The sequence below is a fragment of the Nothoprocta perdicaria genome, unplaced genomic scaffold, assembly GCF_003342845.1.
Source record: "Nothoprocta perdicaria isolate Ctin4 unplaced genomic scaffold, notPer1 scaffold_44, whole genome shotgun sequence".
In the NCBI taxonomy this organism is placed as follows: Eukaryota; Metazoa; Chordata; class Aves; order Tinamiformes; family Tinamidae; genus Nothoprocta; species Nothoprocta perdicaria.
Genome location: NW_020455688.1, coordinates 333,026 through 355,774, shown reverse-complemented (window position 1 = coordinate 355,774; position 22,749 = coordinate 333,026). Strand labels below are relative to the sequence as shown.

The 22,749-nt window shown below is 34.5% G+C and overlaps 1 protein-coding gene across 1 annotated transcript in view; it reads left to right on the top strand.

Moving 5' to 3' along the window:
* TBC1D22A (TBC1 domain family member 22A) overlaps positions 1–22,749 on the top strand; it is a 148,855-nt gene that overhangs the window by 66,846 nt on the left and 59,260 nt on the right. Inside the window, exon 11 of the mRNA XM_026046430.1 lies at positions 10,971–11,098. Coding sequence (XP_025902215.1) covers positions 10,971–11,098 — 128 coding nt within the window. The remainder of the gene's footprint in view (positions 1–10,970; positions 11,099–22,749) is intronic.

The window sequence follows — 22,749 nt, the reverse complement described above, 5'->3', positions numbered from 1 at the left end:
AACATACTCTCTTGATAGTTTGTTAAATTAATGAACAGAGTATTAACAAAATGTTGCCAAGCAGTACCAAGCATATATTTGTGATACTAGCCTTTCAATGATGAGATAGAAAAAATATTTCTTCTATAGCTTAATACTCTATAATCTTCTTGAAAAGATTAATTCCATCTTTTCATTTACATACTGTGAGCTTTCCTTGTGCCAGTGCTTACCGTAGCATTTTTTGGTTTGACCTGTACGTATTTACATACTGAATATTTGATATAGTACTTCTATGTCCTCTTAGTGTGATAAAATATTTAATATTCAAAAAAATAAGGGAGGAAAACAATACTTATGTAGTATTACAGTATGAAGGTATACTGTATAAAACTCTGTTGTGTAAATATATTTTTATCTTAAATGTAAATTAATATAAAAAACTAAGGAAATGCTTTTATAATCTATAATCTATAGGGAAGTAAAAGTTATATTAAAATATGTCCAACATAGTGTAATTGGTCACTTAAAAAAATCTAACTTCTTTGAGTGTGTCTTTTTATATGTGTTATTTTATGCTTTTATTGATATTAGTATTTTCATATTGGTTATTTGTAGAAGCACGTATTTGTATATTTAAGTAATTATAATGCCTACAAAATAGACTTTCTAAAGTATAATGAAGCATTTATAAAAAATTCCTTAAAACCAAACATTTTAGATGGAAAAATATTCTGATGATCAATTTTTTTTTTAATTGTTTATTAAAAATAGCCTCTAAAAGGGGAAGAAATCCTAAAGGTTTGTTTGTTCTTTTAGTGCTTTGATACCTTTTCTATGCTAGAAATATTAATTTCTTACGCTTAATTTTCTTACGCTTAGAGCTCAGGTATGATTACTAGTTAATGTTGATGCATGCAGAAGTGAGGAGGTAATATCTTAAATTAACCTCTAAATCTAAACTGTTCATATAGTTGAGTAGTTTAAAACTGCCTTCTTGCTTTGAGTGGTGCTGCTGAAGAAAGCAAAACAAAATCCTAACTTCAAGAAACGGTTTTATAGCAGATATATTTTACAGCGTGTGTAATCCATATGACATGTCTGCAGCGCATAATAGATCTCAAAGGGAATTCTTAAAAAAGAATAATGGGGAATATAACATATCAAAGTGAGTGAAACTTCATTATTCTGTAAACATGTATGGAAAATATAGAAGATTTTTAAAACAGTGACTTTTGAGAAATGGACCTACAAGAGTTGGAGTATGGACTTGACATTGCAGGTCCTAGAACAATTTAGGTTGGATTCGGTCTCTGGAAGTCATGTGGTCTAAACTCTTTCATCAGCCCCCTTGCTAAGCTGACAGGGACAGCTTAGGTTGGGCTCCTCGGAACCTCTGGCCCAACTGGGTTTTGAGTAACTCTAAGGGTGGAGTTTGCATAGGCTCTTTGGGCACTGTCAAAGAGTTTGACTACCCTCATTGTATTTTTTTTTTTTTTTTGCTAATACCAATCAGAAGTTAATTTTATGAAACGATGACCACTGCTGTTTTTTTCTGTCTCTTTTCATGTTCAGGAAGAATGTATCTCCTTTTCTTCTCCACTCACCCATTAGGTAGCTGTAGCACTAAGATCCATCTGTAGCCTTTCCTTCTTGAGCAAATCTAGTCTACCAAATCTACCTTGGGTGCTCCAGCTCCCTAACCTCTTTGGGTGCCCTCCATTGGCCTCTTTCAGTATCCCAGAATTGGATGGAATATTGTAGGTGTGCCCTCAGAAGAGCTCAATGGAGAGGAAGAATCTTTCTTGCTGCCAGGGTGCAATGTGGACTTGGGCACTACCTGTTGTCCAGCTGGACCGTTAGGTCTATAGCTGCCTTTCAGCCAGTTCATGACGTTGCATGGGGCTTTTCCATCCCATGAAAGACTCAGCCTCTACTGGACTTCTCAAGATGCATGTCAGCTCACTTCTGTGGTGCCTCTGTTGCAGTCCTGACTTCCAACATATCGCCCTCTCCACCCAAGGAGGACCTTGTAGTGCTGTCCATAACTTGTGTAGCTGTACAGTGCAGACAAAGCTTTGATTTGTATAAGATTTGCAGTTTTCAAAATTCTTAGGGCTGTGTCTCTTGCCTTAGAAGCTTGTGCTCTCAATTTTCACTTTTATGAGAAAAATACAGGAAAATATGTGAACGGCAAACCTCTTAGTTGTTAAAATGGTAGTAGCGATGATACAAAAAAAGAGATCAGCATCTGTTTGACTTTTTGGTGGAAGCACAATATAGTTTGAATAAACTGATTTTTTCCTGTACTCTACCACGCTTCATGCGTTTATTGCTTTTTCTTATTTATACTAGGTCTGCTATGTTGTAGCTTAAGTCAAATACGTGATTGGTGTGAACTCAAGAATTTTGGTTGTAAAAAGTTATCTCTTCATTTATATTTATTATGAATCTTTATAATAATATAAATATATAATATAAAGATAAAAATATCTTTAATATAAATAATAATAAATATAAATATCTTTATATTATATATCTATATTACTATAAAGATGAATATTTATATTATTATAAAGAAGAAAATAATATTCCTGTTATTGTTGTACCACTGTTTTCTTGATGCTGAGTAACCCAGTGGTGAAGAGAAACTTAATATGATAAGTAGCTGCTTGAGTGGGTGAGGCTTGTACAGCTTGTTTCTTAATTGTGGTGGTTTACCAGCATATCAAAAATGATACTTGCCTGCTGGAGAGTGTTAATGCATTACTTCAGTGATCCAGGCAACCTTCATTACTTCATTCTCATGGATCACAACTCCTCTTGAAGTAACCAAACTGGGTGTACAGTGCAGAACACTGCAATATACCTTAAGCAGGCTCTGCTAACCTAAAGGTAATGTCTGGCTATTTAAACTCTGGAAGATAGAGTTAAAATAGCCATGTATTCAATGCAATTTTTGTGAGTTTATTGACAAAACTTTGTTATAGAACATGTGGAATTTGAAGGTAGAAACATCATTCAATCTCACTTATCTCCTTGTCATAATCTAGGTGGTTCTACAAATTATTAAAAAAAAAAAAAAAAAAAAGAAAAGAAAAAGAGAGAGAGAGAGAGAGAATTAATAGATAACTCAATAATACAAAGTATCTGGTATAAATAATTATCTTTTCTATTTCCTGTAATATGGCAGTGAAGCTTTTCTATTGTAAATCATGAACCATCTCATGGTTTGTTAAAGGTCACATTTATATTGGATGATATGTTCTAGTATTGCTTCATTTAGACTACAAATCAAAGAAATTTGTAGTATAGCAGTGTTGAAATTAATTCAGGACTTTTAGTATTTACTGATGTTTAACATTTGGCTAGCTTCATGCCTGGGAGTCTCAGCTTTTTCAGTTTAGTGAAGGACATCTGGTAATTACATTAGAGCTTCACATAATGATTTAGGGAAGGTTGAACTTTCTTATATAAAAAGAATCAACTAAAGGTATTCTTACACATGATATTTCATTTGAGGCAATTTCTGGTTACTCAAAAAATAAAAAATATTGAAAATATGATACTGAAGTTTGTGCAAAAGAAATTTTACGAATTATGCAAGAGTAAGTTTGTGTTTAGGGCTAACTGAAATGATTCAAGAAGTTATTTTATTCCAGTCATTTCAGAAAGTAGATTAATAATCATTCCATCATTGTACTGTTTGGGAAAGTGTTTTAGCTGTTGTATAGCTGAAATAAAATGTTCTCCACTGTCCTTTTAAAAGCCTGGGATACTAATGATTTTACGATTCCACTGATTTATTTATCTATTTATTTTATTACTGCCATATTGTAAATGGTTTCTTTTATTTATTTAGAATAGAATGCAAATTCAAAAATGCATTTTCTTTTAGTATTCTGGCCAAATCAGTCTTTGTGTCACTAATTGCAAGATATTTATCTATTTCTGCCTTGGGATACAAGTGTCCTGGTTGTTCAGATGTTTGCCCTTCTGAATAACGACACAAAGAATGACTGTCAACCAAGCAAATTGTTCTAAAGCACTTATCTTTAATGACTTTTAATTTACATTTTCCATGTAATTTTGTTATATAGAATATAGAAAATTATTATACATAGAAATATAATCGCTTGCATATATGTCTAAGATGAATACTTTATGAAGCCCAGCCAAGGTAATTTTTTTCATTTTTTAATGTAGTGTTACTTATACAATGAAAGTACTTATTCAGTTGCACCATTCTATGTGCTTATACTTTTGCAACTACACTAGTTGCATGTAAAAGATTATCTGATACAGTATTTGATATTTATGTGTTATGTTAAGGTTTCTTGATTGGGGATATTTATAAAGCAACTTCCATTAGCATGTGATTAGTTTATGTGGAATTATCCTTTGTAACATCTGCGTAATTGGATCATTGGATCTAAAAGAGTTATGCGGCTTTTTCTGTGGAGTTTTAAAAGTCCAGAAAGAACTTGGAGTTGATGCATGGTGTGCATCATATGCAATTCTGCATCAAGCAATAGTAGGGATCCATGTGAAAGATTTAAAAATTCTGTCTTGGCCCAGAATTAGTTTACTTTTCATACCTGGGAAAATTAACCCCCTGTAAACTTTGAAAACCATGAAAACATTAAAGAAAAAAGGCCTTAGAAGGACCTATACAAAATGAAAGTAAGACTTGCGCAAAGCCAAAAATATTACTAAATTACATTCTCTCCGTGTATCCCAAGGCACAAGTGATATTCTGATTATTATAACACCACAAGCTGATTCAAAAGCAAAATCTCTAAATACAGACAGAAGGAGACGAAGGAGAGCCCGTTGCCTCAGGTTGCAAGGGAAAACAACAGTTCTGGGACACCTAGAAGAAGAAGAAGGAGATGCAAGAGATAATAATAATTTATTTTTAATAAATGTAATTCATTAATAAAATAAATTATAATAATTTATTTCACAAATATAGAAGAATTCTAGACAATCCCATGTTATTTGTTATTAGTGTTGTTCAGATCTGCTATCTGAGCACAGGAACTCAAAAGCTAAAAATACCAATTTCCAGGTGGAACTGGAACTTAGGTATTAACATTCCAGGTACAATAAATAGCAGTGAGAAATATGTTTGAATGTACACTTCTATTTTGTAATAGAAAACATTGTACTTCTATTGACTGTTCTCCTAAATCATAAATGTGAACATTCATAGTATTAGATCTTTTAAATATTTTAAAATTTTGCATTTATTTTTATTTTTTTTTCCATGAAAATACTAAGTCTTCGAGTGTTTACACAGGTCAGTAACTTGCAATTGATTTTTCAGTCTTAAATCTTGCTAAGCTCTCTGAACTCAGTAAAAGCACACAAATATAATCATCATGATAAAAGATAACATATGCTTGAAAAGAAGTATTAAATGAATAATGTCACTTACAATGCAGCTGGGCAACATTTAAGAGTGGATTAAAGTATAATACAGCTGTTATCACAAAATCAGATGGAAGTAAATACTGAAGAGCTAAATAAGATGACATTATTGGAATGAAAAACTGAAACTCTTATATTGTATGGATTAATTAATTAAGACATACTTACAAGATTTTAATCACTTCTGCACCAAGCTAGTGCATAAAGATGGGCAGAGAAAGACTTTATTAAGCTTTATAACTTTCAACAGCAACGCCAAATTCTAAATAAATTTAGTTTCATTTCCAGTGCATAAAGTATGATATAAAGCAAGCCTTTTTTCTATTACAATTAAAAAACATTTTTTCATATCCTTGAAAACAATTATAGTTCCAAATTGTTGGTGTCAGTACAATGCTATTCAGTATAATTAAACATGAATATAATTTTGCACACACAATTAAGTATTCTGTAACTGTACTTTAGAAATCGTTAGCATGATTGAATACATAATGAAGACTGATCAAATGTCACTTGCTACCATAGTTTCATCACCAGTTCGTTGTATGAAATCCCAAGATTCAAGTTTAAAAGCAAGCGATTTAGTTAATCTATACACATAACAGGATTTTGAGCTGATTGCTAATAAGGTTTGCAATAAGAAAATATATGTCTTGGTTGATATTTTGCCTTTTTGAGTAATTTCAGATTTTCATAAACCGAAAAGCAAAATGAGTTTTCCATTTAAAAAAGTTCAATTGGAATAGAAGTGGATTATCCTTTAGAGATCAGAGTATCAAAACTATCAAGTAAGTTTTTCTAAATACTTTTGGGGCTTAGTTTATCATCTGAAATTAAGTTCTTAGCAGAAACGTGCAATGGTTGTCTGTTAACCATTGGAAAGTTCTTGGGGCATATTAATAATAGTTTGTTTAGGTAACTAGTTCCTAAATTGTGGTATTCCTGCTAGAATTTTTCAGAATTGCTTTTTTCAGACTTCCAGTCTGCCTTTCGTACCAGTTAGGAGATTTCTCACTGGTTGGAAAGCTGAATCTGCATCTGACAACATCTGGTGTCTAATTTTTACTCCAAACTCTTACCTCTGTCTCCCCTCAGCATCTTAGCTTTGAACAATACAGAAGTAATTGGGAAGAGTGGTAATGATTTTCAAAATTGCTTTGGGTAGGTAGAGTATTCGAAAGGAAAGCCAGCAGCTGCTGCTGACAAGGTTCATTATTTCAGTTGGCAAGATTCAGTGTCCAAACAGGAATTTTGAGGAATTTACAGTATTTAAAGAATCTAGTTGTAGTAGAAGGCCAAGTAAGATTTTGACTTTTTACTGAAACTTTGCAGGGAATTTGTAGCAGAGCAATGTGGCACTTCCATTTGGTGGTAGCTAGTTGGAGTGGAGCCCCAGCCCACTCCAACTAGGAAAAGAGCGTGTCTGCACTTGAACAAAATGTTGTGTTTTGGAATTACAGAAGATAAATATGAACAACCAGTAAGGTGTCTGGGGCCTAAAGTGACCAAAGAGATATTATTTTTCCCTACAGATATCTGGCAAGCTCACAAGCCATGCTTGTGAGTTTTATCAAGTGTTTGTGGTAAGTCAGAGGTCAGCCTTAAGCCTCTGCTTTGCAAGAGGTTATCGTCTAACAAATATATGTGTGCAGGGACAACACCTGTATGTAATGCCAGGCAAAGTAAGCAGGATTTAAAGTAGGCGGTTTGTTGTTTGTGTCACATTTTTAGTAGCTCACTACACTTTGGAAAAGTTCAAGTAGATAGAAATAAACGATATAATACTGCATTAATTAAAACACATCTAGTTGGTTTGTGCAGTTAAAGAAGTGTTTAGTAGACCTTGGAATGTATCCATAGCACAAGATAAATATAAGTGGTGTATGTATTTTCAGATCAGATTTACTTTGTTGTACTCATGTTTAAGTTTAATCTTAAAATCTTAAGTGTTCCACAGATACTAGATTAGACTCCAGATTAAATTGGGTTTAAAGAAATACATTTTTTCCTTTTTGTTTTTCTTGGATTTATACAAGACAAAAATTTTTCTTTTTTTCAAATTTTTTTTCAGATTATTGAAAAATCTTTTTTTCACTTTTTAAAAACCTACAGCATAATTTTATTATCAGAAACTGCAATAGAAGTATTAAAAAATAAAACAACTTAAGTCTGAAAGTTGACAGTAATCTCTTGCTTGCTCATTCCATATACTTCTTTCCAGAAAAATGGAAAATTTAAATGTAGAATTATGACTCTCCAAATTACCTTTAGCATTAAAATAGCTTCTACTCACAATTACTTACAAAGTAGAAAGAATGAGTCTTCTCAGTCAATACATTTTCCATTCCAGTCTTATATCAATTGTATGTAATGCGTGGAGTTTAGTAGCCTATTTTCCACACAGAGTAGAAAGCAACTTTCAAAAAATTCATTAACGCTATTAAGAGCTGTAGTTGAAATATCACAGTTGACACCATTTATAGTTCTTCGTTACTTACTTTAAATAGCTGTGAATAATCAAGGGAGATTTCTTTCTGCTATGTGAAGAACAAAAATGCTAGGTAGTATTTGAGAATTAAAGGTTCAGTTAAAAATAAAGCTGAGTCTTTGTATCCTGCTTGATGTAGTGGATTATCTAATTAATAGTCTGCAATATAGAAATATAAATGTGATATTTTTAAGATAACATTAACATTGTATCTCACTTCATTTTATTAAACTTTTGGGTAAATTTGCCTGAGCAAAGGCAGATACCTGTTAGTAATTCTGTATTTTGCTTGAATAGCTGTTAGTGGCTTTCAGCCATGCAGGCATCTAACCATGTGGAAAATGAAAATGCAAGAGCTGCTGAAGCTTGTACTGTCTTCAAAATGTGAACTTCTAAGTATAAACTGCCTTGGTCTATTTTGAAATTCATTTCTCTAAGACAGGGCCTATGTATTTGCCATGTCATCTATCCTTCCAGTAATGTTTTGAGCTGAAAATTTTGCATCAGCCTTTTGTGGAGGGACAGCAGCCTCCAACCATGCAGAATTCCACAATTTGCAAGAAAGCCTCCCAGATTAGTACTGCTGCTGAGGATAGGCTGTGGAGCAGCTCCAGCAGGTAGTTCTTGCTTTTGGAGGGCTCGTTATGGCTGGATCCTTGGAGCACATAAGCTCAGGAGCCTACAGAGAGCCCAGGAAGGAAGGGGTGAGGGTGACGCAAAGAGGTTGGGTTTCTAGAGAAAGGATCAAGTTAGTCACTGAATCGTGGGACCAGACAGTGGATGTTTTTATGGATAGTGGATCACACCTTTTTATGGATAGTGGATCACACCTTTCTTTTAAAAGTATGGAATGCAAGTTGGTAGGTACCAAATACCATGGTAACACAGTGGTGCTTTTCCTGTATGCTGGGGGACTAAGAGGAGAAGAATTACCCACAATTTGATGATATGACTTAAAAGTGCCTTGTCTTCCTACCCTTGTTCTCTACTTTTTCATATCTGTTGTTAATATTTCAGTCTGTTATATAACAGCAATTTCTAATTACGTGAAGGTATATATAGAAATTAAGAGAATCACTTAAGGATGGTTTGCACATCTTTAATTACAATTCTTAAAACTTTTCTTAAAAGTAACACATGAACAATTTTATTTAGTTGTTTATGTCTGTGTAGTACTTTAGAAGGATACTTTAGTACGTTAAAGAGAAAATGAGTTGATATTGAGAATTGATATTCAGTCTGAGCAGGAAAGGCCTTGAGCCACAGATAACTAGAGGCCAAATGTGCCATGGAGCAGTGTCTTTGCTTTATACAGATGTCTGGATTTGTCCTCTGTTGGAGACAAGATGGTTTCCCTAGAGGGACTTCGGTATTTTGTTGCACACACATATATATATGTGTGTGTGTATGTATGTATATATATGTATAAATATATATTTTAAAAAAAAAGTGCTCATTGTGATTGTTGTTGATATCAGAAAGGTTTTTACTACTTTCTTTCGTGTTGAAATGTCTGTACCATGTTGGTTGAAGTTTCCTTGTATCCATATAAAGTGTCTTGAGAAATAAATCGAATGAATAACTTCAGTCTAGATACTTAACTAATGAATATCCGATGAATCTTTAAATAAATAAAAATAGTGTTTTGTTAGGCTGTTTTATTGGACCCACCTACAATTCTTTAAATACAGGCTAAAAATTAATTGTAGTTAACCTGAATGAAATGTTGTTCCCTAGGCTGGTGCATGTTCACATCTCTTCTGTTCTCTGTTGCAACTAGTTCAACATAGAAGTCTAGGAAGAAAACTTGCCTGTGTAGTCCTGCTACTGATGTGTCTTTTCAGAAAGATTCAGATGTTTCAGATGTTTTCCAAAGGCCTTTAGCCAGCTGCTGTAATAAATAGTTTACCTTCTGCTACCTTAATCTTTAGGCAGTGTTTCCACAGGAGAGTTCTGCGGTACTCTTGGATTCTTCTGTTTGTTGTTGCCTTTTAAGTTCTTCCTGAGCTATGAAAAATGAGAACTTCGGAAGTTCAGCTCATACTCGCTGTTTTAGCTGCAAATTTTGTTTGAATGTAGGTGAAGGATGATGTGAGGTGCAGAATCTCTGAAGAATGTATTACATAAAGAAATTCTGTAAAAAATAAGGCCTTCCTTAGACCTTAATATAGAGTGCTTGTCATATGTTCATCCAAAATAGTGCCTAACATTTTGTATATCAGCTGCAGTTGTAATTTACATCATGCTGTTAAAATTCCGAAGAGTCTTACCTAAAACTTATGAACAGGTTGTCTTTGATTCTTTTTGGGGACAAATTCTGCTTAACATGTAAAAGCTGCACTGATATATTAATTCTATTAGCTGTAAAAATAATGTATGTACGTGATTTTCCCAGCTTTCAAATACTAAACGTGATATACTAAAATGTTTATGAATATTACTTTAAAAATCACCAATTTGTACAGATTTGTATTCTTTTTATACTAAGAAATTTTTCAAAGTACATGTTTTTGAAATCTCCTCACTCTATTTCTTAAACGTTAATCTTAAACATTTGTTTCAGTGGACCAGAATTCTTTCTCTTTTCAGGAAAACATAACGATTTCTCTGCCTTTTATATTACTTACTGCTTTCTCCTTATCAGTTTTTTTTGAAAGCAATTATGATATATGCAAACTTTGGTTGTATTCCCGCTATAAATAAATTATAGTCCAAGCATATGTGTAACTAATCGTTTCACTTTATAGCCTTGCATATTTTGTTTTATGTTATGCTGTAAAGTAGTGACCTCAATCTGAATGTAAAAGAGCATAACTGAGAGCAGTTGTTTAGTTGCTTAAAGTATCTAAAGAAAAAAAAAAAAAAAAAAAAAAAAAAAAAAAAAAAAAAAAAATCCAGTGTAATGTTCATTGTAAGTCATTGCCCCTTTTTGGATTTTCATTTAGTTGTAAAAATGTGTATTCAACACCAATTTTATCTGCTTGAGTGGGAAAAGTGTTTTTCAAAAAGCATCTGATAAGCATGGACTGCAGAAAAGTTTAACTGAAATACCTGTTCGTTCCATCTTCAGAACAAGTTCACAGGCACTTGGACCAGCATGAGGTGAAATACTTGCAATTTGCTTTCCGTTGGATGAATAACTTGCTGATGAGAGAAGTCCCTTTACGGTGCACCATCAGGCTGTGGGACACATACCAAGTAAGGACTACTTTTATACATATATTATGTGCATATACATATACATATATGTACATATAATATGTTTAGGCATACATAAACATATACTTTTATAATTCTGAATGTTTTATGATTTGGACATGTACGTATTTTTGTTTATTAACTTTCCTGAATGTTTTGTGTCTGAGAACATAGCAGCAAGGGGGAAAAAACATCTTCAGTGATCATTACTATTTTGATCCTGCCCTTTAAAAACAAGTAAAATGTGATATTATCACAATTTTTGGTATTGAAGTGAACACCTACTCAGAACGTGATTTAATGTCAATATCCTCTCCTAGCTCTTCATCAAAAAGCAAGATATTAAATTTTACTTAATGCCCTCCATTGATTCTAAGTTCTAGATTTCTTTCTGTCCTAGTTAGCTGCTCATTCCAATATTAGTTTCTAGTCCTCAATTCCCAGTGCTCATCCTTCAATCATGTTTTCTGCCTTATTATTTCTGTGCACTAGACACCTTATGCTACTGAATTCTTAGTGAGATAATTATTTTTTTTTCTCAGTAGTAAGTGGAAAAACTGATATCAGAGAAAAAAGATTTTCCTGTTCTTAATTCTGTTTCTTAATATTTCACTGACTTCTGGCTGCAATTTTTAAATATACATTTAAGCGATGCACTCCTAGTAAGTAGGTCTAGTGTGTTTAAAATTAGCTTATAAAGATTAAAAGCTTAAAAATAATTTATGAGTAATTTCAACTGAATTACTGTGATAGACATAGGGGTAACTGGAGTAACTCATAATAATGTCTCATAAAGGGACGTAAAGTATTTTAGTATCAATGTCACTACAACTGCTTGTTATGTAGCAGTTAGTAGTTAGTAGTCAGACTTTAATGGAAGTAAGTGCATTTAGACCATCTGTTCAGAGAATTCAGAATTCATAGAATTGAACCTATGGCAGAGAGTTTGAATTGCTTGTTATTTCTTTAAGGAATCCAATAAGTTGTTTCAATCAAGTGTATTTTCTAGAAAGATGTCTACAATCTTATATGAAAATGTCAAGATATGAGGAAGCTATCACTTTTCCGGGTACAAGTTATATTTGGTGGTTTATTTTCAACAAATTTGTTGAATTAAACTATTGCCTCCCTTTGGGGTCTCTTCCTATGCAACATTTCCTGTTTTGTCTGATAATAATCTATTATTGTCCGAGATTAATCCCTAACATCTGCTAATACATAGAAATTTCTTCTGGTGGAAAGTAGATTTACTTCACAAGATCTTTCTGATAAACTAACATTTTTAAGCTATTCGGGTGTTTCAGTGTAGCTAATTTCTTTAGTCTTTTAATACTTTTTGTTGCCACTGCTGCAAAATTTCAAATTTGTTGAGTCTAGCACTCATCAATATGCTGTACACAGAGATGTAAAATTTCTTACTTATTCCAGATCACTACACAGATGTATCCAAGCATTAGCTGCCTTTGTCAAATTTTCACTCTGAGCTTCTGATGTGTGAACTGTAATTCCTTAGTAGGTTTTTTTTTTTTTTTTCCCACAAAAGACCAAGATTTTATCTTACTCTCTTATACTATAGCCATGCTGAACATAATCATCTCTTATCCAAAAGCATGGTAGTCTATAGGCAACCATCATATTCTAGTTCAGTGGGATCTAAAGTAGATCCCACTGAAAAAATAGTCCAAACTACCTAAATTTGATAATTCTGAGGTTCTGATTATTTAATTTCTGGTTGGTGGAAATATTGTTTTATTATAGTAGTCATGTATAGTGTTTAGAAACTAAATACCTATTTCCTTGGGATTCCCAAGTTCATATTTTAAATTAAAATCTATGATACCCAATTACTTTTTTTATTTATAAATACCTGTAGAAGGAGTATTTCTTTTTTTCTATTTTAACTCAGTACTAGCATTAGATCTATATTATTTCTTAGATTTTGTTATTTAGTGTACGGTTCCATATCCCTTTTTAAATTGTGTAATTAAACCCAAAAAGGATATCTTACTGTAGAAGGTCACCTTCTGAAAAAAACTAAAACAATATTACAAATTACTTATCAGATTTCATTTGCACTTACATCGAATTTCTTCTCATCCAGTACCAATAATAAGACTCATAAATGCAGTATAACTATAAGAGCTGGTAAAGTTTGTGCTGATATGTTAAGCAGTAACATTATAGATTTCTGTACAAATAACTTGTCATTAAGCCATTTCAGTTGTATATAATTTTTAACTTAATCTTTCACATTTAATAGAAGTATTCAGACTGTGACTTTGGAGAAGATTTGGAGATGGAATTTTTTCAATTAACTTCATCTTCTGATTTGTGATTTTAACAGTAAATCCAAATAATCCAAAATATCATTTTAGAGATGTGTTGGTAAAGAAGTTTTGCTGAGACTAGCTATGGACCTGTGAGGCTGGATTTGAAAGAGATATTCAAAATTAGTAGAGGCAGATACATCATAGGCTATCATATCTTTAAAAGGAGCTTTAGCTTTCTAGACATTTAGCAAAAACAAATGTTAGCAAAAATTGCAAGAGCCTAAATACTACTCCTTATTTAATTGTTTTCCTGAATGTGCTCAAGGGGTAATGATACAGTTATCAGTACTGGTTTTGCTACGTAGTGTCCTAAGGTGAGAAAATAAACGGATTTGGGATTTTGCCTTAGATTTCCAAAGCAATGCCTTGTGCTAAAAGCAGAGCTCATTTTCTCATGACCAGGGCTAGGGGGGTTTAGGGGCATGACAGCACACTTCATATTCTGCTGTTAAGTATTGCTTGCTGTGATAGATAACCGCTGCGCTTTAAACTTGTTTGAAATGTAGATTGATATTTTTTGTAGTTCTTGTGTGAACTTCAATCAGCATTGGACACTTAAATGATGTCCAGCTATTTCTTAAGAAAGGTACTCTGGCTCCTATTTCGTCTTTTGTCTAGTTTAATTCTTAATTCATCGGTCACTTGTTATGCTCTGTGAAATAAGCTCTTTGTATGATCAGGTATCTGTACTTGAAGTAATTATCGTTGAGAGAAAATACTTCGCAAATGTTCGTAAATCTTTCCCTTTACTGAAGTTAACATTTTGGTATTCTAAAACTGTATCTCCAAAATACATTAAGGTATATCACTGTCTTTTATAGTAGAGCTTTGCAGAGGAGAAAAAAATGAAGAATTATATATCTTGCTTACATAGGAGTTTTTTCAAAAGCTTCTAAGCCACAAATATTTAGTTGAATTTATTCTTTGCCTTGAATTGCACTTCGACAAAAGTAAATAACGACATTTTCACTTTTTTTTTAAAAAAAGCATTTGCTCAAAAGATGTTCTTTGAAAAGTAAAATTGCTTGGTAAAGTTCCCTCAGGACACTCCCATTCTAAGTCTATGAAAGTGAGTTATATGAATCTTCATAGACTTTGTCATATGTAAAAGGCTCTCTACAAGCTAAAATAGTACAAAACAAGACCTCAGTTTTATCTTTTTATTATCTCCTGTCATTTTATCCTATGTGTTGTCACCTTTTTAACATAAAGGATTGGCAATATGATGACTAAATTATTCAGAATATACCAATGTTTAACATTTTTCTGCATTTATGAAATGAACAGTTTTATATTTGTTCCATTCCAGATAGTGTCCCTGACTGATTTGAAGATTTCATGGCATATTAAAACAATGGCCTTGTTGGCTTTTATCCCTAATTTAAAAGGCACATTATATTGTTCTAGAATATGCTGGAGATACCTATTTACTCCAATTTGAATAGTCATATAGGCTTGCTTATTTATTTATTTATTTATTTATTTAAACCATATGTAAGTATTGACTTCTAAATGAGTTGCTGGAAGGCAGCATCTCACATGCCGTCAATGTCAGGTAGTCATCCTGGTAAGAGCTGTTACACAGACAACTTTTGAAATATGATAAGAGTTTTGAGTTACATTTAATTTTTTGATTTGCATTTCAATACTTTTTTGTTACTTTTTCTGAAGAATGCTATGCATTATTTCACATATAGCATATATTTCACTATGAAATATATATTTCACTATGCAGTTTTCCTTCTACACTAATGTTCATGAATGCCTTTTTGTGCTGTCTTTTCATCTGTTAGTTTTTATGTGTACATAAATCTAAAGAAGCACCTAATTTGCTGAAGAATCTCTGACAGGATTTCCATAGGAAAAAGTTTACCCAGACTTTTGTCTTTGTTAAGGCATTAACATTTATCTGGATCTGAAACTGTTTTCTTTAATTAAAAAAATGCAGAGTATGTAAATATTTTATAGAAATCTCTCCTATGTCTTCTCTTTCCACAAATTAGAAGTTGCCAGTGTTACCAGCAGGGGCAGGGAGGGGATCCTGCCCCACTACTCAACTCTGGTGAGGCCGCATCTGGAGTATTGGGGGCAGCTCTGGGCTCCCCAGGACAAGAGGGACGTGGAGCTTCTAGAGAGGGTCCAGTGGAGAGTGACAAAGATGATTAAGGGACTGGAGCATCTCTCGTGTGAGGAGAGACTGAGTGAGCTGGGCCTGTTTAGCCTAGAGAAGAGAAGGCTGAGAGGGAATCTGCTCAATATGTATAAGTACATGAAGGGGGAATATATCCCCTGTGGAGGAAGGGGCCAAGCTCTTCTCAGTGGTGGCCAGTGACAGAACAAGGGGTAATGAGGGTAAGTTGAAACCGAGGCAGTTCCATCTGCATGTGAGGAAGAACTACTTTGCTGTGAGGGTGCCAGAGCCCTGGCCCAGGCTGCCCAGGGAGGCTGTGGAGTCTCCTTCTCTGGAGATCTTCCAAAGGCGCCTGGATGCCGCCCTGTACCCCGTGCTCTGGGTGTCCCTGCTGGAGCAGGGGGTTGGACTGGATGATCCCTAGAGGTCCCTGCCAACCTCAACCATTTTGTGGTTCTGTGTGGTTCTGTGAAAAGTTACTGACTTAATTCTGTAGACATGTTAAAAATATTTTGGCTACTGTATTTATATACAAGCACACCCACATGTGAGCAAAAGCTACATATACAAATGTTACTTGCCTAGGAAAGTCAGTCACTGGAATTTAAGGAATGTTCCAACATGAACATTTCATTTTTTTTTTATGTTTTTCCACTCAATGTATAGAGGTAAACAGGGATTCTGATACCCTGAATGTGAGATAATGTAAGTCTAACTTCCAGTAGAGTTGCCCTGTGATTAGTGTAGGAAAAGCTGTAGGAAAAACATAGGAAGGCTGTTATTACTACCATAATCTCCATCAAAGCGTAAGCCAGCTGAGATGCCAGAGAATTAAAAGATAGTACTAAAGGTGGATTTTATTATCATTGCCAAGACCTCTGCATATTTTAATGGCATTTTTAACATCTCTTTTTCAAGAAAACTCAAGAAATATCCCATAAGCTTTATTAAATATTTATTTTTTTAAACATATTTTACTATTTTTGAAATATTTTGTGGCACTGAGTTTTGCAATTTCTTTATGCAATGTGAAGGAAATTCTCTATCTTTGAGTTCATTTCCCCTTATTTGATTATGAGAATTAGTGTCAAATCACTCCATTCGCGTTTTCCACACCATTTGTTTCAAAACTTTTATCTCTTTCTGTGCTGTCCTCCCTGTTTCAAGTTGAAAATTTCTCTACTTACAATCGCTACACCATGACCTTTCTGTGACTATCTTTCTTCTCTGCAAGAAACTGCTCTCTGCAAGAAAAGAATTTGGCTATTTGAATAGCCAGATTTCTGCGAGAAAAGAATCTGGCTATTTGAATGTTTAATATCCAATTACTGACACAGGTGGGATCATATCCTTGAGGTTTTCTAGGCATTCATCAGTTTGTTTGAACAGGCCATCAAATTAAGAGTTGCCGACATGGAGGGGACAGACACAGGCAGACCTAGTCTTTCCAGGGCAGACATTAAGTGTGTCTGCAGAATATTATTTTTCTTACGAAATAAAGCTCAAAAATATTGGAGGAATTAGGTAGTGACTTTCCTGGCCCAGTGCCATGAGAAGAGACCAGCAGCTGGATGCAGAAGTGTCAGAGGCCTCCGGGGTGCCCGCTTATGCCTTCCCCTTTGGTCCTGGCACCTTTTGTTTTCTCTCGGGGATATTTTTTCTACCTTCCTCCCTGACAGCTCGAGTTCATTGCCCTCCTGTCTGCCCAGCTCACATCTTCCCACTTCCACTAGAATTCAAAAGTACCTTTTCACACTGTATGCTTCAAAAGTAAACTTAGAGTATGATCTAAATCAAACTTAATCCTTGGACACAGAAGGAAGAGCCTCTGACTGACTACCTGTACCTTTTTCTTAAAAGCACGGCAATCTAAACATGTCCCTGTTTAAACGAAATATCCCTATTCTATCTTGGCATTTCCTTAGAAGTCAATAGGTCTTTTTGTGTTCACCAAGGCAGTATTTTCCCTTATCTCACTAGACTCTGGATACATTGAGCTTTGAATAGTTGAAAAGTTTTGATACTTCTCAAATCTGCCAGACAACTGACTCTCTTCACCTTCTATCCCAGGAAGAAGTTGTCTTTCCGGATAACCTTGTTGCCAAGACAACCAGCCCTTGACAAGAGCGGTCCTCATTAGGACTTACTTTATTATTTCAGGCAATTATATTTTAGTGGTAAAGCACTTAAGTCAGTGACCTCTTACTGTTTATCTTTTGCTAACTGCCATCTGAAATAACAGAAAAATGAAAGAAAGTAAAATGTTTGTCCAAAAAAAGACTACTTTATCTTGAACTGTTTCTAAAACTTTACATACAGTCTTTAATGTACATAATGATGATGTGCAAAATAGAGGAAAAAAAGAAGTTTCTTGAACATTGATTCAACTGTTGCATACTTGATTTGTGACCTGCAGAAACCCTATTTGTGTGTAAGCTCTCAGTTTTCTTGTAGGAAGGAAGGAAGCTGGATGCTCTTTGCAGAATTATAATAATGATTCAGTCCAGCTCATTAGCCATTCCTATTCAGAGAATATTTTCAATTTCCTGATGAGATATGAGACAGATTTTCTAAATTCCAGTGCTTCAGGTGCCACTGTTGAAAGTGAAGTAAGCAGGACCTGATTCAGAGCTGGGCTTCTTCACTCTTGCACAATAAATCTCAAACTGATCCAAGTGATCTTCAGTTATACATCCTCACCTTCCCTCATTTTGTCCTATTTGCTTTGCCTCAACAGACTAGCTTGAAGAAAGAAAAGCAAGCAACAGAAAAAAAAAATGCTAAAATCTTGTTTGCTTAGCCCAGTCTTCATTTTCACGTTCTTTCTTGGCTTTGCTACAAGAAATGATCTTAGCAATTCCTGTATCCCTGCTAGATTCCTGAGGTGGAGAGAGCAGTTCCGGGACTACAAAGGCTGGGCTGCAGTATCAGACAACCTTGAGGGAGGGAGTAAATGCCTGCTTGGTGGTATCTACCTGGACTCTGAGGGGGATGTATGTTCACCCTGGCATCATCAAACTGGCAGGAGCTGTCTATATGAGGTGCTTAAATCTGTCTCCACATAAGAACTGATACAGTTCACTTGGCACAAAGGCAATTTTGAATATTTTTATCCATTATACTTTTTATCCATTATACTAGGGAATTTCTAGTTTTAAAGGTCTGTAAGATCTGCAGCTCAGGTGTTCAGCCTCTGGTCTTTCTACCTGTGGGCTTACTGTGAATAGCAACAGTGGAGTTCAACTTGAGTTCAGCTTGAGATCTAAGATCCAAAAGGGGCCGTAATAGGACTCTTTGTGTGGTAGATGTGTTAAGTATTTAAGCTTTTATTATAGTTGATGGAGACCATGTCAGTAAATTCAGCGAAGCCTGCAGAGAGATCGGTTATGGCCATGGTGTCCAGTCAGATGAATCTCTTCTTAGGTTCATACTTAAGTTTAGAAATCTTAATGTTAGAACTGAAGGTATCAGAGTTTCCTCAAACTATTAGTTAAAATTTCTTTCTGAAAATTAAAAAGAACTTGGTGTATTCTAGTGTAGCCACACTGTTTTATGAGGAAAATGTTTAGACTTTGTGTTGATACACAGAATAATGAAACTGATACAGAGAAGGAAGCTTTTAGGTTTTCTAGGTTCAACTTCTAAAGGCAGCTTCCAGAGCTATTGAAGTAAATAGTAGTTTTCTGTGGTAAATGAGAAGTTGTTTGAGAATGTAGAGAGCATCAGATAAAGCATTTTTGCTTATGCTTAGTCTTAAAAATGTGGGTAATCTCATTGACTTCAGTAGAACAACTCATGAATTTAGTTAACTAAGTGTGTATGTAAAGTGGTATATTGATCAGGATCTTAATGCATGACTCTGGTAGGATGCTAATCTAGTGTTATACATAGTCTACAAAATAGTTTGTTCTGCTTCATTACTAATTTGAAGTAGTCTCTGTGATTGTTTCTTTTTATTAGACTTAATATTGTTTTCTCTCAAAGAAGAAATTCTGAAATGGAATCATGCTGCTGTCCAAGAAAAGAGAAAGGAAAATTTCTTTTCTTGCATCTGTGTGCCCATAAATGTTGTGCATCTCTTGGATTTTGTACACATCACACTTTCATAATATTTTTCTGTAGTTTCTAAGATGGGTTTAAAATTAGTATTTTAGTTTCTGAATATGTCTTTAGTTTTTGACTAGTTCTTGTCTTTGCAAAATTTTGTAAGAAGTCTTGTATTCTTAAAGTAACTATACAAATACTGCTTTTGTAATATTCTGTGGCTAAACTATGCCACTGCTTTCCTCTGTTGCATACTTTCTTCTGATTGTTATCTAATGTTTGCATAGCCAATTTTATTTTTAGTGAATAGATTTATATATATAAAGGAGCAGAAAATTCTGGGCATCTAATTTTACTCTGTTCTTTTTCCTAAGCATAAAAAAACCCATTAAGGTTAATCTGAGAAAGAGAGAATTGAAAATGTTCATGTTCTTTCATGAACAAAATAACATCTAGGCCTGAAAGATTTTTAATTGCATACATATGAAAAGTCAGTATTTCCTAATGGGAAGCATTTTGGATAAGCCTCTCTTAGTTCCATAAGATTTAGAGCTTAATAACCCTATTTTATTTCTTTTAACAGTATGAGTTTCGTATTAGTGGTCTCTTAACCAGGTATGTAGGAAGATTGGCTGCTTCCCATTGCTTCTGCCTGCGCAGATTGGGAAGTCAGGGACTTGAAATTTATTGCGTGGCTTCAAAAGGCTTCTTGCCTTTTGATCTTTGCTCATGATTTGAAGGACGGCAGTCCCATTTGCTGCTTAAATGAGGCACCTTAATGTAGCAGTGACTAGCAGATATTTCTGCTTCTGCATTTACCATCATCAATTCTTGCACTTCCCTTACACTGGTCTGATGCTTTCCTGCTCCACAGGGAGCTGAAGCATCTGAGCCACCAAATGTGGTAAATGATCTGTAAGAGGCTTCCTGACATGCTGAACTGTTCATTCAAACTGTGGTTTCACTGTTTCTTTGAGCTGATATAACTTTTTCCTTTTCTGTTGGATAAGTTTTCACTAGGTTCAATTTAATGATCTATCTCTCTGCATGGCTACATAAGCCTTCTTACTGGCACAAAACAAGTCACACATGTACGTGGCAAGTGGTGAGGGCTACGTGAAAATACCTCTTCAGCAGTGGCCTACTTTTGTATTGCCTTGAAGAAGTTGTGGAAATGAATGTATCAAATTTTTCACCAGGTGGTGCATGGATTTATTTTATTTTGCCCTCTGTCTGCATGTCTGGGTGGGTGCGTTTTGCACACCCACAGTCTCCTCTACACATGAGTTGTGAGCAAGACTGTTTCGCCCACCTGCCATGAAGAGACAACAGCTGATTGTTAGCTCCAGAGCAAGCCTGGAGTCACCATTTTGTTAAATGGGAAACTCCTTTGTTACCATTTTTTATACGAGTAGGCCAGCAGTATACCCTCAGTATTTAATATTATATGGTATGACTACATGGAGAAATATGCTTGGCCAAAGAAAAAAATTTTCAGAAACTTGTACAAAATGCCTAGTATGAGATCAGTACATGCACAAAGGTAGGTCATTCTCTACATGAACTATTGTTAAGTTGTGTGACCTTAGTTATTTCTGATTTATCCCAGTGACAGTGTTCCAATGAGTTTAAAATGCTCTTTCTTTTTAATTATTAGATTTCTTTTTTTAATTGCCAACACAGTAAACTAAAACTAGCATGTGGAATTCAGAGACTCCTTCATTTTTGCTACCCATGGTGAAAGTTCTTGAAATTAAATGATGGCTTCAGAATAGATAGGCAGGTAGATATGTCTTCAGGGGATTTGCTCAGGATGAGCTGACTAGCTGTTGGTGAAAAGTACCTTTGATGCATGAGAAAGCACAGATCCAAGCTGATAACTCTTGTCAGCTGCATGGTTTTACATCTCCATGGATTTTACTTGTGGGTAGAATGAGAGAAAAAGCCTCCTTCGTTACTTTAAAAACAGAGTGTTATCATTAGAGATGAAACGTATTTGAAAACTTCACCCAAAATCATTTTTTCAAAGCCATTCTGAAGTTCATTTTGTACAACTTAGAAAAATGATTTTTTACTGATTTTAATAAAAAGGGATGCCTTTTAAATTATGCTTTTATGTTTCTTTTTTTATCATTGCTTACAATTAAAAATAAAAAGGAAGAAAACAAAGAAATGAGGGAAATCCTCCATTTGAAGCATTTTTGTCTGAAATTTCTTGGAGCTCAATGATTCGGAATTTTCTTCTCATACTCATAATATTCTTTAAATGAGAGGTATTAGACCTGATTTTATTCCCGATTTCTTTATTTTGTACTTTTGTAGTAGCTTGAACATTTGCAGTATGGGTGCAGGGACAGACACGGGGTCTGTCTAGACATGCTCTGCTGGTGCCTGATTCTGAACATCCAGGAAAAGAAGCCAGAGGGAAATAGGAACTTTGCATGGAAGCTCTGCTGTGCAGGACCGAGCTGCTTACCTTTTATACAGAACCTTTCCCTGCTAACCATGAGTTGTGTCATACGAGATGACGCTGCAAGTTTAGGACACACCATGCAGTGTGTGTATGTAGAATATATGCCCAGCAATCCTCTATAATTTACCTGCCTGCAGTATGGGCAGTTTCCAGCTAAAGTAGAAAACGTTGTTTGCATACAATTCCAGATCATTTAAATTGCTTGGTAAATAGAACTTCTCAACAGACTGCAGCTCTTGTAGATCTAGACTGAATGCTTTTAGTTGTTTTATTTAGTATTGCAAGAACAGGATTTAATTAGTTCCTGAAATTGCTGTATTGTAATAGTTATGCCAGTTATTGGCATTTCTGGAAGACAGCACTAGCAATTAAACCACCATTCCCTGTCCCCCCTTTTCTTGTGTGTGTTGTAGTTGTCAGGACCTGAACAAATGTGAAATGATAATCTAAACAAGTTGCACAGTTCTCCAGTCCCTTATTTCAAATTTACCAAAGCATTTATAGCTAGCACATTTGATGTAGATTACCTTAATGTGAGAATGCATACCGTTTCCAAATTACACATAACTTTGAGCAGCCAAAATTTTAAATCAGATCAGAAGTTTTTATAGCTGTAAGATGAACAACTGAATAAAAATATAAGCATGCATTTGAAAATGAACAACAAAATTGG